Source organism: Hibiscus syriacus, unplaced genomic scaffold, assembly GCF_006381635.1.
Source record: "Hibiscus syriacus cultivar Baekdansim isolate YM2019G1 unplaced genomic scaffold, ASM638163v2 tig00018629_pilon, whole genome shotgun sequence".
NCBI lineage: Eukaryota > Viridiplantae > Streptophyta > Magnoliopsida > Malvales > Malvaceae > Hibiscus > Hibiscus syriacus.
The window spans coordinates 30619-48529 of record NW_024062443.1 but is presented as its reverse complement, the minus strand read 5'-3'; the positions used below and the strand labels follow the sequence as shown (position 1 = coordinate 48529).

General features: G+C 32.6%; 3 protein-coding genes across 3 annotated transcripts in view; 1 reads left to right on the top strand and 2 right to left on the bottom strand.

Annotated features, from left to right (window-relative positions):
• Positions 1 to 9458, bottom strand: part of LOC120209324 (organ-specific protein S2-like) — a 41510-nt gene extending 32052 nt beyond the window's left edge. The window contains exon 1 of the mRNA XM_039208370.1: positions 9409 to 9458. Coding sequence (XP_039064301.1) covers positions 9409 to 9453 — 45 coding nt within the window. The 5' untranslated portion in view covers positions 9454 to 9458. The remainder of the gene's footprint in view (positions 1 to 9408) is intronic.
• LOC120209325 (BURP domain-containing protein BNM2A-like) lies at positions 5993 to 6916 on the top strand. The gene has a single exon (XM_039208373.1). The coding sequence runs from the start codon at positions 6046 to 6048 to the stop codon at positions 6847 to 6849; it is 804 nt and encodes a 267-aa protein (XP_039064304.1). The 5' UTR covers positions 5993 to 6045; the 3' UTR covers positions 6850 to 6916.
• A 3804-nt stretch (positions 9459 to 13262) lies between the features above and the next one.
• On the bottom strand, positions 13263 to 14935 carry LOC120209323. Its single transcript, XM_039208368.1, has 3 exons — positions 14872 to 14935; positions 14560 to 14647; positions 13263 to 14352 (listed from the first exon to the last, which is right to left on the bottom strand). The coding sequence occupies exons 1-3, from the start codon at positions 14914 to 14916 to the stop codon at positions 13424 to 13426; spliced, it is 1062 nt and encodes a 353-aa protein (XP_039064299.1). The 5' UTR covers positions 14917 to 14935; the 3' UTR covers positions 13263 to 13423.
• Between the last annotated feature and the right edge of the window lie 2976 nt (positions 14936 to 17911).

Below are 17911 nucleotides of genomic sequence, written 5' to 3'. Positions count from 1 at the left end.
GAAAATGAGTTCCAAGTATATTATGGAATTTTTATGGGATGTGTTTATGTTAGTACAATATTAGCATAAGTATTGTTATGAATTTGTGATTTTATACAGATTTTGATTTAAGTGTGATTGAAGCAAATCAAGTATAAAAGAGATATTGTGGATCGTAGTGAGGCATACATATTGTGGATTATATAAAGTGTCAATGTGAGTGCAATACATGCATGATATAGTACATAGATGTTTTATACATCGTGTACATAGATGTTTTATACATCAAATGGAAGACTTGCGATAAGTCGACCTTGTTTTATCAATATGAGATTTGATATGGATGTTATTTTGGGTATGAACTGCCCTAATGTTTATTCATGGTTATACGTTTCCATGGATGATTTAATTGATGACTATATGCTCAAATATGTTATTGAGGTTCAGTGGTATTAATGGTATGTCATAGAGTCTGGCAGCTGCAAATTTAAGTAGTACTATAATGTCAAATAAGATACATAGTACAAGTCAGGTGGGTAAAACCCGACCTCAGCACTACGGTGCATTATTAGGTGAGCAATGCTCAACCTCAGCACTTTTGTGCAATATTTGACTCCTATACCGGGTTCCTTATAGATTGAGAATTGTGGGCAATAGTGGTGAATAAAAATGGATTTTATTTTATATTATGTTGATTTGATTTTGACATGGAAATTCATGCATGAATTGTGTTGCACTGTCTATTGTTATAATAGCCTCACTAAGTATATACTTAGCGTGTGATGATTTTCAAGCGTAGGTAAAAATCCAGTTGAGGAATAAAGAGTTCAAGTTGATATCGAGCATCAAGGAGTTTATATTAATATCAGTAAGACATCCTAAGATGAAATGTTGAATTTATTAGTGGTATGTAATTATAAATGTTTTATTTGATTTGTTGAACAAATTTGAAAACAAAATGGTAATTTTATGAGTTTTGTATAATGCTGAAAATACTGTAGCAGTATTGTAGTAGTGAATCAATGCACTGTAGCAGTGCATCGCTACATAATTTTAATTCGACATTTTGGTTCATCAATGCACTGTTCACGTTACTGTAGCAATGCATCGGTACATTGTTTACTGTTCACGGGCACTGTTCATTATTGTTCACAGTATTGTTCATCACTATTCATAAAAAAATCTTTTGCCTTAAATTTGTTTTAACGAAACACAATTCATATGAAATGATATTTGTATAATATCATTTACCAATTTAAGAAAATAAATTTTAAATCACTTTTGAATGGGAAATGTTTTTTTAAAATTTGAGGAACATCTATAATATGTATAGGTATAATTATATGGGTTATGGGTGTTACAACACTAACATCGCTAACCCACTCCTCGCGAGTGTTCGGGCCTCGCACCCTAGTTAGCCCCTAAAGTTCCCTACGCACTGGTAACCCCACTAGGGCAACTAAAACAACCTAGGTATACCTTAACATAACTGGACTCACTAAAGTGAAGTCAACGTTATACTAATTGTTATCTTGTTTGTCCTCTCATCTAGAATGTTATGGGAAGGCTTACTTATTATCTGTGGAACTGGCTAGTTCGATATCTGGCTTGGGTTCATTTTTGAGTAGTTGTATTCTATTTGACCTTATCATACTTCCCTCAAGAACCTCTTGATTTGGAAAGGGCGACTTACTCTTCCTGGGTTCACTGACATTCTCAAAGCTCATACTTTCCGTTATCACTAAATTTGACATAATCATCTTACTGCTTATCGGATGTTTCCTGTAACGATCATCGGTCCCAACTATCTATATACGCCTTCGATTGAAGATACTTCGACGTATTATGCTTAATATGGTTACACTTGATATAACCCACTCTTGCGAGTGTTTCTGGATATATTTGGTCATTTATGTCTCTCACATACTAAGTCTTAATATTACAGATAGTACTTAGCTCTTACAGGCCTTAAACGAGTCAAATCTGACCATCCAAAGTGAGTAGTATCGATAATTTACTTGCATTATCGATACCCTGGAGTCAAGTATCAATAGCCCTATGAGTATGGGTACCAAAAATGTATTTTGTTGCGAAAATGAGGCCTCAATATCGATATTGTCACCCTAAGTATAGATACTCCCATTGGCAGTATCGATACTCCTAGTTAAAATCCCTAATTTTTACCTCAATTTATCCAATATCGATATTCAAACCTAGAAATGGTTATTTTAGGCTAAAAATCACTCTAAAATCATCTTAAAAGTCATAGTTTGATTCTAAATCATGTACTGAGGGTTTAGAGAGTTAACTAGGGTCCCTAAGTGTCATAATACACATTAATAACACCTAAAATGTCTTTTAATCTTGAAAACAAATTTAAACCCTAATATGCTCAACTACACAAATCTTAGCAAATACTTGAAATATATGAAAGCTTAATACTCTGAATGATTAGAAATGCACTACCTTGATGATTAAATCCCAAAATAGAGCTCCTTTAGCTAGAAATCACTCTCCTCAAGGCCTGGATGATAAAAACCACTCTTTTTTTGAAAAAATAAAATAAAATCCAAAGCTTGAATCTTCAAAATGAGGTTGGTGGGGGTTTAATAGGATAATAATGAAGTATAAAAAAGCTCAAGATCTTACCTTGCTATGGAACTTGGAGATGGAATGAATGAAAAAGAGAATATAAGAAGATAGAGAGGAAATGGGAGAAACCCATGTCCAAGTTTGATTTAAAACCCTAAATTTTAACTTCAATTTCCATCAATGGTATAATTGTACTTTTAATCCTTGGTATTTTGTCTCATATTCAAAAATCCCCTTTTTGTGTCTAATTGGGCCCAAATCAAACCCAATTAAACCTAACGACTTAAATCATGAGGGCCCATTTACCTCTCGGGTAAACCCGAAACTACTAGCCCGAATTTTGGAGTGTTACAAAATCAAACCATGAGAAAAAAGAAAAATATGCCACAAAAGTAGAGATAAACGTGTCGCGAAGATATAATTATTCTTATTAGAAAACTAAAAAAGGAAACAAAAAGAAAAGATAACCGATAGTCGACAATCAATATCAAAACTGGTGTTGTCGGTGGCTAAAGAAAATCAAAGAAGAATAAGTTGATTTGATCAATAGAAAATGACGCAAACTGTAATTAAAAAAAGAGGGAAAAGAGGGGAAGAGAACGGCTAAGGTTAATGAAATATTCACTTTAACGGTTTAATATTAACCCTAATTCTTATTATTTATATATATATAAATAATTATTTGATTACAAAAACAATTCCTAATAAAAATATTATCCAAACTAAGTTTTCCCCTTGTATTTGACATATAATAGAAGAAATATATATCAATAATTATAAGAGTAAATTACACGCTTACTCATTGAACTTTACTCTCTCTCCTATTTCACTCACTGTACTTTCAATTTTTTCAATTTGCTTAATGAACTTTAGACATTGAACTTTTTTTGGTCACTCGACCGTTAAGTTTCTAATGCCGTTAAATTAAAATTGAAAAAATTAAAAATAAAGTGAGTGAAATAAGAGAGAGAGTAAAGTTTAGTGAGTAAACATATGGCATGTTTTATTATTAAAATAAGCCATGTGAGCACCCCGCTACTTAGTAAACGGTCGAGTGGCCAAAAAAGTTCAATGTCTAAAGTTTAGTGAGCAAATTGGAAAAAAAATGAAAGTACGGTAAGTGAAATAAGAGAGAGTAAAATTTAGTGAGTAAGCGTGTAATTTACCCTAATTATAATTATAAAACGAGTATACATCTTGCCACAAATAAAAATGTAAAATTCGAATAAACTCTAACAATAATTATAATTATAAAACACAAGGTACACTATGTATTTAATACATAAACTATCCATTTCAGTCCGTTATAGTATCTAAATTTTAATATTTTTTTTTCTAAATCATACCTAACGTTTAATTTTTGTTTCATTTTAGTACACTTTCATTAAAAACTTAACATGTTTAGTACCTAAACTATTAGTTTTAATCCATTTTAGTACCTAAACTTTCATTTTTTTAAATTTAATGTTAAATTTTGAACGGAATACTAAAATGAAACAAAAACTAAAATTTAGGTATGATTTAAAAATAGAAATTTAAGTATTAAAACATACCAAAACTAATAGTTTAGATATTAATCATATAATTAGGGATGGCAAACGGGCGGGTCGGGTGCGGATACCCCCTCCCCCATCCCCATACCCACCTAATATTTTTCAATCCACCACCCGCCCACCACCCATGATGGGTACAAATTTTCAAATCCACACCCGCCCACGCGGGTACATTTTCAAATCCATCCCCACACCCACTACCCACTAGCGACATACCCATCTAGACCCGCCTGACAGCAAACTAATGGGATGTTGGAGTTGGTTCTCAGACAGTTCGTGGTGGGGTAGCAGCGCATGCTTCAATTTGTCAGAGGAGTAGCTCTACGAATGTTATGGAGACAGATTGTAGGGAGCATGTAGTCGCAGAGCTGGATTGTTGTGTTGCTTTCGATGTTAATGCTCATAGTGCGCCTAATATGAGTTTTGAGGGGCTAAAGAACATGGAAACTGCTACTTTTGATGTTAATGCTTATAGTACGGCAAATTTGTGTTTGAATGGGCAGCATGGGCTAAAGAACATGGAAAGTGACGTGGTTAGTGGGATTATGGGTTTAATCAAAGAGCCGAATATTTCTCTAATTAAAGACCAGATTAAAGACTAAATATCCTTAATATTTGGATAAATTATATGTTATATATTATACAATATTAAAATTTATAAATTAGTCTCTAAAATTACACCTAAATTCATAATGGTCCAAAATTTAATAGATATTTAGCTAGGTGGGCGGATGTGGGGCGGGCGGCTGCGGGATGGGTAATGTCTCAAACTCATTACCCGCCCACCACCCACGACGGGTACCACTTTATAAATCCACACCCGCCCACTACCCGCTAAAATTATACCCATCCTCGCTTCAATTGGAACGAATGTGGTACGGAATCCACGAAACTGTACCCATTTGTCATCCCTACATATAATTTACCCTTAACAGAATACAATCTGAATAATATACTAGGCTTGCAATCGAAATATTTAAAGTAGTCTTGAAATATAATTGCCGACAGTGAATGAGCTTTGCAGATCTTATGGCTTTTATGCCGACATATTCCCAAAAATAGAAATTCTAATTCAATATGCTTGTCTCTAAATATAATATTAGTTAAGATTTTATATGTCATCAAATCAGTGTCATAATCAACTGATTTATTAATGAATTAAGGGTAAATTATGCATTTAATACATGAACTATCAGTTTTAGTATCTAAACTTTTAATCTTTTCAAAATTATACCTTACATTTGGTTTTCATTTCATTTTAGTATCCGCCGTTAAAAAACTTAACATGTTTAGTACCTAAACTATCAGTTTTGGTCCGTTTTAGTACCTAAACTTTCAATTTTTTAAAAACTTAACGTTAAATTTTAAACGATCTAATAAAGTGACACAAAAAGTAAAATTTTTAGCGACGAATATTAAAATGAAACAAAAACTAAATTTTATGTATGATTTGAAAAAATTAAAAGTTTAAGTATTAAAATGGATCAAAACCGATAATTTATATAAAACGCATAATTTACCCATGAATTACTATGTTACCAAATCCAACACTACAAAGAAATGGGAATTGGCGGATATTTGTTTTACATGTTTTTTCCCTGTCTGAATTGAAACATTGTGGTCCAACTTAAATTTAATATGGTATAGAAGCATGCACTATACTTAATCATTAACCTCTTTATATTGATGTCACTTTCTAAAATTGTTTAGTGTCATGATTTATGAAGTAGGTATACGTTGATAGGGAATTTTATGTTAATAAAAAATATTAAAAAATTTAAAATTATATTATAATTTAAAAATTTTAAAGAACGACGGCAATATCGATACTGATTTTGTGTATTGTATTAATCTTTCTTTCCTCTTTATAAAGGGAAAAGAGATAATAGCTTAAAGTCGAATAAATCTGTACATTACAATAATGAGCATGAAATATGAATATGCATGTTTCAGCTTTCATCTTCATCTTGTCTTCCTCCTACTTGTCATGGTTCAAGGCTTAGAACAAGTCGTGGATAATGATCCATCACCTCGCATGGACCACATGGATCAATCATCCATGGTGTTTTTCACCTTGAAACATCTTAAAGTCGGGAACTCGATTCCGATATATTTTCGTAAGAAAGATTCTTCCGGTTCTCCTCGCCTTTTGCCGAGAGACGAAGCTGAATCCATAGCTTTCTCATCAGAAGAGCTCCCTAATCTGCTTCGGTTCTTCGCTTTCTCGGAGGACTCTCCCCAGGCCAAAGCGATGGAAAATACGCTCCAAGAATGCGAGACAGAGTCCATCAAAGGGGAGGTCAAATACTGTGCTACGTCTTTAGAATCGATGCTCGATTTCGCGAGCAGCGTCTTCGGACCCGATGTCGGTTTCAAGATCGTCGCGACGGAACATCGTACTGAGTCGGACACACTTTTCCAAAACTATACCGTGTTGGAAACGCCGGAAGAGATACCGGCTCCGGCGATTGTGTCGTGTCACACCAAGCCCTACCCTTATTCCGTGTTGTATTGCCATAGCCAGGTGACGGAGAACAGGGTTTTTAAGGTGTCGTTGGGTGGTGAGAACGGAGATCGGGTGACGGCGGTTGCCGTTTGTCACATGGATACTTCGCAGTGGAATCGGAACCATGTGTCTTTTCGCGTGCTGGGGATCGAACCTGGGACACTTCCTGTCTGCCATTTCTTCCCGGCGGACAACTTTGTTCTTGTTCCGGACACTTGAACCTGTACTACTTGTCTTTGTTGCGAGACTTGATGTTGTCTTGAATAATAAACCTTTATAAAAAAAATAGGGTAAATTAACTATTTAATTCTTTAACGTTCTCTTATTTCTATATGCATAACATACATTTTAGTTTTGTTTTGATTATTCGTTGAGAGTTGATTTAACGAAAATGGTAATATGATAATATAATAATAACTTTAATTATCAAAATTTATATTTTTTATAAAATTATCATAATTCAAAATAATTTAATAATTTAATAAATTTTTAATATTTCAAAATATTAAAAATTTAAGAACAAAGATGTCTTTTAGTGGTACAATATTATCCCCGAACATCCCTTAATCCGGTTAAATTTTTTAGTTTTGATTTATTTTGATTTTAATCTCTAACTTTTATTTTCAATTATACTTTATCCCTTAAACTGATATTTGTAAGTGAAAAACTCACTTCTTTTACGATAAAAGAAAGAATAAATTACATGATTAGTACCTTAATTATCGTTTTGGCTTGTTTTAGTATCTTAATTTTTATTTTTTTCAAAATAATGCCAAACATTTAGTTTTTATTTCATTTTAGTACATCACCGTTAAAAACTTAACCGCACTGTTTTTTTATTGGTAAATTACATCATTCATTCATCAACTATTTTCTCACTCCTATTTTGATATTAAAGTTTAATATTTTTTTTAATTTGACTATTTAACTTTCAAATTGCTCATATTTTAATCGCTTTAATCTATTTTATTAATAATTTTTGTGACATGACATTTTTTTATTATTTTATTAATATATAATTAAAAATAAAAATAAATTTGAAAGCTAGAGTAATTAAATTAAGAGTAATTTGAAAGTTAAGTAATTAAATTAAGGGTAAATTACATCGTTACTCACTAAACTTTACTCTCTCTCTCTCCTATTTTACTCATCGTACTTTCAATTTTTCTATTTTGCTCACTGAACTTTACAGATTGAATCATTTTGCTCACTCTGCTGTTAACTTTTTAACGGTGTTATGACATGGCACAAGCATCAAAACAACTTCGTTTTGAAAAACTCAAATTTACACCAAAACGACATTGTTTCAAATCCTCTTCTTCCTCCCCATTGACGCCACCTGCCACGACATCATTTTTCCTTCTGGCCACCATCGATCATCGTTGATGGTGGCCATTCAATCCCAAAATTAATGGGTCAGTTCGTCTCAACCCCCGAGTTCGAATCTGGTGGTTGTTTCACTAGAAAATATCCCAAAATCCATGAATCTCGACTGAAACGTTTTAGCTTCCTCAGTTTCAATCTTCGATTCGTGGACTTCGGAGCAAGTTCCGAAAAAATGGAGGTCGGATTCGGATTCAAGGTGTCGAGACAAAACAAAAACTAAATGTTACATATGATTTTGAAAATATTAAAAGTTTAGGTATTAAAACATACTAAAACTAATAATTTAGGTACTAAACACGTAATTTAACCTAAAAGAAATTGGTACACAAAAGCATCATATATCAATAATACTTTTATTTGATTTCTCATTTGATGTGTTTTATGTAAAACACACCGATGAGTTAATTCCGACAGATCTTTCTAACCAACAGAAAGAAGAGTTTATCTGACAGACACTCATATACTAGAGTGACATTAGAAATATTTAAGCCGACGGTTTTTTTTTTCACCGCTCAGCAATGAGTGACTTCTATTAAAATAAAAATGTAATACAAGAAAGGGAAAAGAGCACATAAATGTAATCAAGGTTACAGAATAAACGTCTCCATAAACATATTCATACAATAAGATTTACTTTCCGACAATTTGAACAAGATCAACTTCCAAAATATTAAACAGACATACAACCTCCGAAAACTTGTCAAGCTTCACTTCAGACAATCAACACTGCCTTCAAAAACTTGTTAAGCCGATGATTTTGTTTCACTTCAATCAGTTCTTGTAAAACTTGGCGGTTGGCTCCGATTCAAAATCACCGGTGAATGATTTTTTATCTCCTTTTAGATTAGAATCATCTCCGTAAGCGGTATCACCGGGGCCATGGTTCGAAATCACCTAAGAATGTGGACTTCTTTTCATCTCCTTTAGGCCTAATTGTTCGATCGAAATCCTCAACAATAATCTTCTCTTCCTTGAGCTCAATGCTTGCAGGTGTATTGCATTTAGTTTTGCCGTCGGAGCAGGTGGCGGCTGCCTCGACTCGAACAAGCTCCTCTAGTGCTTTGGGCATAGGTTGATCTTTCCTAGCTGCTGCAATGGTGTCTGCAAACTGCATCCATATAAAATATATGTAAAATTAACCATCCAAGTTGTTAACAATACATATAACACTTAATTATTGGGATTGAATGGTTTTAATATCTTTGGCAGAGCTTAATATCGTAATGATGTCGTCCGAAATTATTATTATTACATGATAAATACACTCATAATGACCATAATAGCATTTGTTATGTCCACAGTAGTAATAAACGTAACCTAACTAAAAACACGACCGAATTGCAGTTTAAAACCCTAATAATTAACTATATTAACTTTGCAACATCAGCTTACCAGGAAAAGTGATAGAAATGCAAAGAAAGGAAGGAAAGATTTCATGACTTTATAATGCAATAAACCTAGAGATTGATCTATTTTTAGTTCTTCATGATTTTTTTTGAATTTTAATTTTTTTTAACTTTTTAAAAGATGGCTATGCCAGGTCAATATTTTCAGAACGAAATATTTCAAAGGACCAATGATGTAGACGAATGAAAGTCGAGGGGCTAAACAAATTTAAAAAATGGTTAAATGATCAAAGTGAGAATTTCTTTAAACTAAAAGGACTAAAGTATATTTTAAGCCAAACAAATATTAGAACTTAATGGATTTTTGAGGATTATAAATAGGAGCACACATATCTCACACATTTATTAGAACATAAAGGATTTCTCTTTACAAGTAAAACACACCGAACACACCTATTATAAACACAAGACAAATATTATTATGAAAACATAAGATTCTTCCTTGAAAGCCCAGAATTTTATTGGCACGTATTAAACGATTACTTCTGCTGGACATGGTCTTCATGCTGAACATGAAAGTTAACAAAAAAAAATTATGGCCTATCCAAATTGAAATCCGTAACAAAATATGTATCCAAATGTACATGCTATTGACACTTACCGTCTTTCTTTGGATGGTAGACAAAAACTAGATTTATAATAGACTCTTGTCCTACATTTTCCATCTTTCTATCATCTTTTTTTCACGAGATAAAATAAAGAAATTATAGGCCTATCCAAATTGAAATCTCTAACAAAATATGTATCCAATTGTACATATCATTGACACTTACCAACGTGAATCCCGAAGGAAAAATCTAATTCGATGATCCAAAGGAAATTATAGGCCGGAATCAAAGATTGACTTGGGTATTCGGTATACAAAGAAGAGTCACGAGGATTGTCGTTGTAGACAAAGTAACAAACGTGAATCTTCGAAGGGAAAATCTAATTCGATGATCCGAAGGAAATTAAGTCAAAGCAAGGTTTAAGGTTGTTTTTACCATATTCATTTTCAACCTTCAATTTTTATTTTCTTTAAATCGCTTTTTATTATTTAATCATCTTTACCTAAACCCCTTTTTACTACTTATAGCCTGATATAAGCAATTCAAACAGAAATTTGAAATTTTCTAAGTCCCTGAGGATCGATTCTTACTTTTCTTTACAACATATTTATTTTATTTATTAAATGAAAAAAAATTATTTTGACATGACAATTATTTATTTCTTTCCATCGGTTAACTTATTATCATTAATTTATTTGACTTTATGTTGTTTGCTTTTGGAATATGTAATCTTTTTATCATTGATTTATCTCCCCCATCATAACCCATAAATTTAGGCTCGTATACATATTAAATCATGGATTTGGAGCATAGATTTAATTAGTTAATTGTGTGAGATGGTTACAGCTCATACCCTTAATTATTTATTATTTGGAGGTATCCTTAATTCTTTTTTTATTTATTATTGTTGACTAAATATTCAAGTGTCCTTTTTTTATTTAAACTCAATTGTTTTTTACACGTGTTTTACTCTAACATGTATACTTACTGTTTTCTAAAATGTATATGTATGTACATAGACATGTATGCTTGGTCATGTGAATGCAATGTTATAATCCCTTGTTTCCTTTATAAATTATGTCATCATGCTAGCACATATATGTTAAATACGTGATATGCTTGTGTGAAATTGGCATGTTTTTCGTTTATTTACCAAAGTATGGTACATGTATGAATAATGGATCCTTTGTTAATTAAATTAGTACAGGTTTTATAAGTGCTTTTAGAATGAGTAGGTTCGTATGAATGCTTAGTTACATGACATCATTTTTGCATAACGTGTATGATTTCCTCATGAGCATAATTTCATCTTTTCAAATAATTGGATTAAGAGTAATACCCTTTCATTTTAAGGTCGTTATGAAGAGAATGTCTTAACGTATAAGAAAGTCACTTTCGATAATTTTAAAATGAAATTATATCACATTAAGTGAAACCTAAAAATCTGATTACACTTAAAATTTGGGGGCGAGAGAAAGAAATGTTCGTCTATTTAAATTCGTTGGGAAAAGATTGTTAGAACTTATAAAAGGTTTGATCTCGATGTCTTTAAATAATCGAACATCCTTCTTCTTTCTAAAAGGATTGATATTTTTTAATTTTATTTGTTTTATTTTATTCGTGTTCATGCATGCGTTCGAATTAATAATGAATTTTAGAATGAAATAGTAATATTTCTTTATTTTGATTAGAGTGAGAACTAACTGCTTTAAGGTATGAGAGATCTTTTCTTCTCGATAGGAAATAATTAAATATTATTGTTTTTCATCCTAAAACTCAAATGTGTTGTTTAAAGGGATCCTAAATTAAATAAAATCTGAACTTGTAAATTTTATTGCAAAGACAATTAATTAATCAACTCGATATCAATTTAGGACGATGTGGGTGTGCTAACCCTTCCCCATGCATAATCGACTCTCGAACTCATTTTTTTGGAACGTAGACCTAAAAACATCGTTTTGATAAAATTAAAATTAAATTTATTAAAATAACAATAATTTTGGGTGCTTAATCACACTCTAATCGAATATTGGTAAGGACTCCTCAAACCATTTTTTTAATTTTAAAAGGAAACACCAAATTAATCAAAACGATATTTTTTAAATCACACTTGATTAAAAATTAAATTTGTTTTTAAGAAATATTTTGACAGATTCCTCCCCATGGAGTGTTAAGAATAAAGCACTCCTTTTGGGGCCTAAGCCAGGGGAATCCGAAGTTTGCCTCTTCTTCCCTGCGTACGATCTTGTCGTGGTTTCCTGTGAATAATAAAAACGATAAACTACATCATATACCATCAAACTTTATCTATTGTATCGTTTATATAATTGAATTTTCAATTTTAACAGTCATAGCACTGGACTTTAATTTTCGTTTCAATTATACTAATGGGTCGTTAAATCGTTAATAGTCGGATCAAGACGTCATTTTGTTCAGGTGTCTACGTCGTCAGTCGTCAGTCACGTCATCGTGTCGTTAATGATTTAACAGTTTAGAGGTATAAATGAAACAAAAATCAAAGTTCAATGTTATAATTGACAAAATTGAATATCCAGTGATATAAACAATACAACACCTAAAATTCAGTGGTATCTGATGTAATTTACCCTAATGAAAATCTGCGTGTAATTGGAATAAAATGAAAAATAATATTATCCTTTGGTTTGGAACTAATTGTCATGTTTTTGGGGCTTACTTGTCTTAATTAAGAAAAAACACAAACTATACTTCTTGTTTGTTGAAGTGTCTAAAACTGTGCTATATTCGTTTAGTTAAAGCATGGTGTCTAATGTTTATTCTATTATCATTTAAGATTTCTATTTTTTTAAGGTCATCTCGTAACGTTCAAAAATTGTCAATCAATAATTGCTTGACACTGATTTCTGATTTTAATCTTTAAAAAACAAAAACAAAAACTAATTTCATATTGTTAATAAAAATCCTAAATTTTATCATTTCTACAAAAAAAATCTCAAATCTTTAAATCTCATTAAACGGTCAGAGATCAAGAAACGAACGAAGGTTTGAGTGACTCAATTTTGGTTTGGGTGACAATGTAGTCTCAATTTTGTTTTGGTTAGTGACTTAGTGTTGCGATTATTCCATTTTGAATGACGACCTGCAACGGCAAGGGGGCGATCGACTGATGGGAGTCTGAAACAGATGGAATAACCGATGGTGGTTGATTCAATAGTTGTATATGAGATTTAGAGATTTGAGAATTATGGCAAGAGGCGTTATTTAGAAATAATGGATGTTTCCTTATTATAAGTGGAAGCACCCTAAAAGGATATATCACAAACTAGTTCATTAAAATACACAAGATTCAACTTACAAAGCTCGCTACTTTATTCATTGATATCTAATGATATCTTTTATTCTAACGAACAAAAGCTTCTTGAAGCTGAATCTACATGTTAACGTCCGACAAAGCAGCTACTTGAGCATGTCCTTTTAGATTATGGTTTTGGCCAAATCCATGACAAAAGATGTTTTAGTTTCTTGAGGCTTATCGTCTTTGTTTTTGGCATCTTGAGACTCGTCTTTTTTCTTCAAAGAGTTCATGGCCTCTTGGGATAGATAATTGTATTGAGGACGGTTGGGGTTGAAATCATTGAGAAAAGCGTTTTTCATGGCCTCCTGGGACAAGTAATTGTACTGAGGACGGTTGGCGTCAAAGTCCTTGAGAAAAGAGTTCTTCATGGCTTCCTGGGACAGGTAATTGTACTGGGGACGGTTGGCGTCAAAGTCCTTGAGAAAAGAGTTCTTCATGGCTTCCTGGGACAGGTAATTGTACTGGGGACGGTTGGCGTCAAAGTCCTTGAGAAAAGAGTTCTTCATGGCCTCCTGGGACAGGTAATTGTACTGGGGACGGTTGGGGTCGAAGTCCTTGAGAAAAGAGTTCTTCATGGCCTCCTGGGACAGGTAATTGTACTGGGGACGGTTGGGGTCGAAGTCCTTGAGAAAAGAGTTCTTCATGGCCTCCTGGGACAGGTAATTGTACTGGGGACGGTTGGGGTCGAAGTCCTTGAGAAAAGAGTTCTTCATGGCCTCCTGGGACAGGTAATTGTACTGGGGACGGTTGGGGTCAAAGTCCTTAAGGAAAGCGTTTTTCATGGCCTCCTGAGACAGGTAATTGTACTGGGGACGGTTGGGGTCAAAATCCTTGAGGAAAGCGTTCTTCATGGCCTCCTGAGACAAGTAATTGTACTGAGGACGGTTGGGGTCGAAATCCTTGAGGAAAGCGTTCTTCATGGCCTCCTGAGACAAGTAATTGTACTGAGGACGGTTGGGGTCGAAGTCCTTGAGAAAAGCGTTCTTCATGGCCTCCTGAGACAAGTAATTGTACTGAGGACGGTTGGGGTCGAAATCCTTGAGGAATGCATTCTTCATTGCCTCCTGAGACAGATAATTGTATTGAGGACGGTTAGAGTCAAAATCCTTAAGGAAGGCGTTCTTCATGGCCTCCTGAGACAGATAATTGTATTGAGGACGGTTGGGGTCGAAATCCTTGAGAAAAGCTTTTTTCATGGCCTCCTGCGACAGGTAATTATACTGAGGACGATTTGGGTCGAAATCCTTGAGAAAAGACTTAGCAGCTTCGGGCATGGTCTTCTCCTTCATTTCGTCATTACTCTCTTCTTCCGGTGCTTTTCTTGCATCAATAGTTTCTGCAAACTGCATAACATTCAAACACCGAGATGTGACCAACAGGCAAACATTAGAAAAACAACGAGAGATTCTTAATCATGAGCTCTGCCAATCTTTTTGTCTGCAAATTTACATTCCCATTGTCATAAGCAAAAAAATTAGTAAAATGATGATATATTCAAATTGATTAACTTGATCTTCAAGCAAACGCCTAAAGGGATGAAAATGAAAAGAATGAGAATAAAATGTACCAAAACAAGGCAAAGTAAAGCGAAGAATGCAAGGGAAGATTTCATGATTGCAAACAACTCCAATAGCTTTCACTGTCTGCAAGTGATAGTAAATTGCTTGGCTGCAACATCAGTTCCAAGCCACATATATAGGAAGGAAGAAATCAATAAAAAATTAAAGGTTAAAAAAGACATTTAATTGTCACCTAACCAACATCAATTAACTCGAAATCAAAAATTAAATCTCGATTCGAACTCAAAATAAAAAATCGAAGCTCGACTCGAAAGCTCTCGAGCTTTAAATTTTCAAGCTCGAGCTCGAAAGACTTGAACTCGAAACATTCTCAGACTTAGCTCGATTGAAACTTAAACTCGAGCTCAGCTCAAGCTCGAACTCGAATTCGAACGTGAACCTTAGTACATGAAAATCTTATATTATATTTAATAAAACATATAAATGATAATATTGTTAATAATTTAACTTAAAAATTAAAAAATTGTGTCATGCATCATTTGATTTTGTATTTTGATAAGTTGATATAGCATGTCATTATTCATAACTTATTTTTATATAACTTGTAATAGAGATTCAGTTTTTTAATTTAAAAAATGCTTTGTCATTGATTTTCTGCCTACATAATAAATCGAAATTATCGGTTCATCTCTAATTAAATAGATGAAAGAAAAAAATAAAAAATGAATAGAAAATATTTTTCAGTATGTTTGATAAAATAAAATATTTTATCTAATAACAGTTAATAGTTAATATTTAAAAATTAGTTAAATTTGATTAGCTCATATTAGAAAATCACATATACCCAAATATGATTTTTTTTAAATAAAAGCAACGACAATTAGATTCGTAAACTAATCACATAATTAGGGTATTTTCTCATAACCATTAACACAATACACTAGTCACTTAAGATCATATAATGATCATATAATGAAAAAGGTAAAAATGTATCTAAAAAGCTCGAATAATAGGTAGATATGAACAGATCTGACTACTATGACAAACGAACCACAACACGAGACTTAACTACTGAAAGACCACCGATAAACACAAATCTGAGACAACTATCTACGAACGTTTGCTACATATCCAAATCCAGTTCAAGGGTCCAAAATAGGAATGATCATAGAGATAACAATTGAGAATCATTTTAATAAGTAGTGACGATATCAAATCTAACCCTAAAAAGTTAAATAACAAAAACAACTAAAAGATTGAAGAAAACCCCAAAATAAATTGTCAAAAGACAGAGAAAATATAAAAGTATCAAACAGAGAACTACCGACGACGACAATCAACACTATAACTGATATCGTTGCCTACCAACCAAAGATGAAAAAGCATTAAACAATATACCTATATAAACAAAGGTTATCATTAGTTATTGTTTAGTTAATAAATAATTTTAATCTCATTATCCATTTGGCTATAATTGGAATAAGAAAATGAGCAATAAAAGCTGTTGGGTTCTGTGCATTATTGTTTATTAACTCACATGGTGTATGGAAAAGCATTAAATGATATCTCTTCTTTAATTACATCGAATTATATTTTATTTTCGAAAATGGTATAGTTTGATTATATGGATGATATTTATGAATAAAATAAATTGAATTGAAAATATCACCTCTATATATGGAATCTCTGTAATATTTTTATTTAAATTAATCTATTAATAAATTAGGTATTAATTATATAATCCAAAAACATATTGTTTAGGAAAACAATTAATGAAGTTGGTCAACAGGAGACAAATGGTATCAAGTAAAAGAAAACCCTGGCCTTGATTTCAGTGCTTCATCACTCACTCAAATTATTGAAGTTTTGTATAATCATCATTTTTCAACCATCCTATTATTATCATCATTATTTTTATTATATTATAAAATATTATTATTATTATTATTATTACAAAATATCATTATTATTTATTACAAACTCATTACCCAACATATGAACTCGGGCTCAATTACAAACCCAAACCTGAGCTCAAACCAAAAACCCTAGCCCAACACCTAAACCAACTCTATCTAACCTTAATAGTTCTTGCTTAAGCTTGCGCCGGCGCCGTCGATTCCAACAAGTAGCTCTGTTGATGTCACCGCCCGTCATCCGTGAGGTCTGCCACCTTCACAGTTCCACCATCATCACCTCAACAACATAATAAAAGAAGAGATCAAATCCAACCCAAACCCTGGAAAATTCGGGGCATTAAAAAAACGCAAATCATGCACAGTGCATGTCAGAGGAGCAAGTAGATTAAGAGTTTTTTTATTTGTATATGTAAAAGCTTGTGTATAAAAACCCGAGAAATATGGATGTAGAGGGGGCTCATTCCCTCATTTTTCGGAATACAAAAAAAGAAAAAATTTCAAGTTAAAAAACGTTTCTTTTTTAGCAATAATTCGAAATAAAAAAAGGAAGTCGAAAAGTTTACCTGAGAGGGGTAGTCGAAACGAGCGCTTCGTGAGTAGATCGGAATGTTGGTGGGTTTTGGGTTCGTTTTAGGAGATTTTGAGGTCGCTGGAGATAGGAGAACTGAAGCGTTTTGAGGGGTATGTAGTAGAGTGTTGCTTTGTTGAGTCTCTCGACTATTAAAAGTTACAAAATGGTCATTTGATTATTCATATGTTCCAAATTGGTCCTTTTTTGTTAAAAACTTTATGGTCATCTGAGCTGGATGTTAACATGTTGAATAGGGTATGAGAGTATATATTTTGAGAACAAATTTTATCATATCTCAATCAACAGATTAACATCCAGCTCAAATTGCGATCATGTTTTAAATAGAAAATAACAAGTTTATAATATATGAATAGTTAGATGATCATTTTATAACTTTTAATAGTCGGGGACTCAACAAAGCAATATTCTATTGTTATGAGACCATTTTGTAACTTTTAATAGTCAAGAAACTCAACAAAAATACCCTTTAGTCGGAGGATCATTTGTTTACATTAACCTAATTTTTTTTCTTGTCAATGTAAGTATTTAACTTTATCTTTTTGGTCAAAATAAGTATTTAGAATAATTTTGGACAAAATA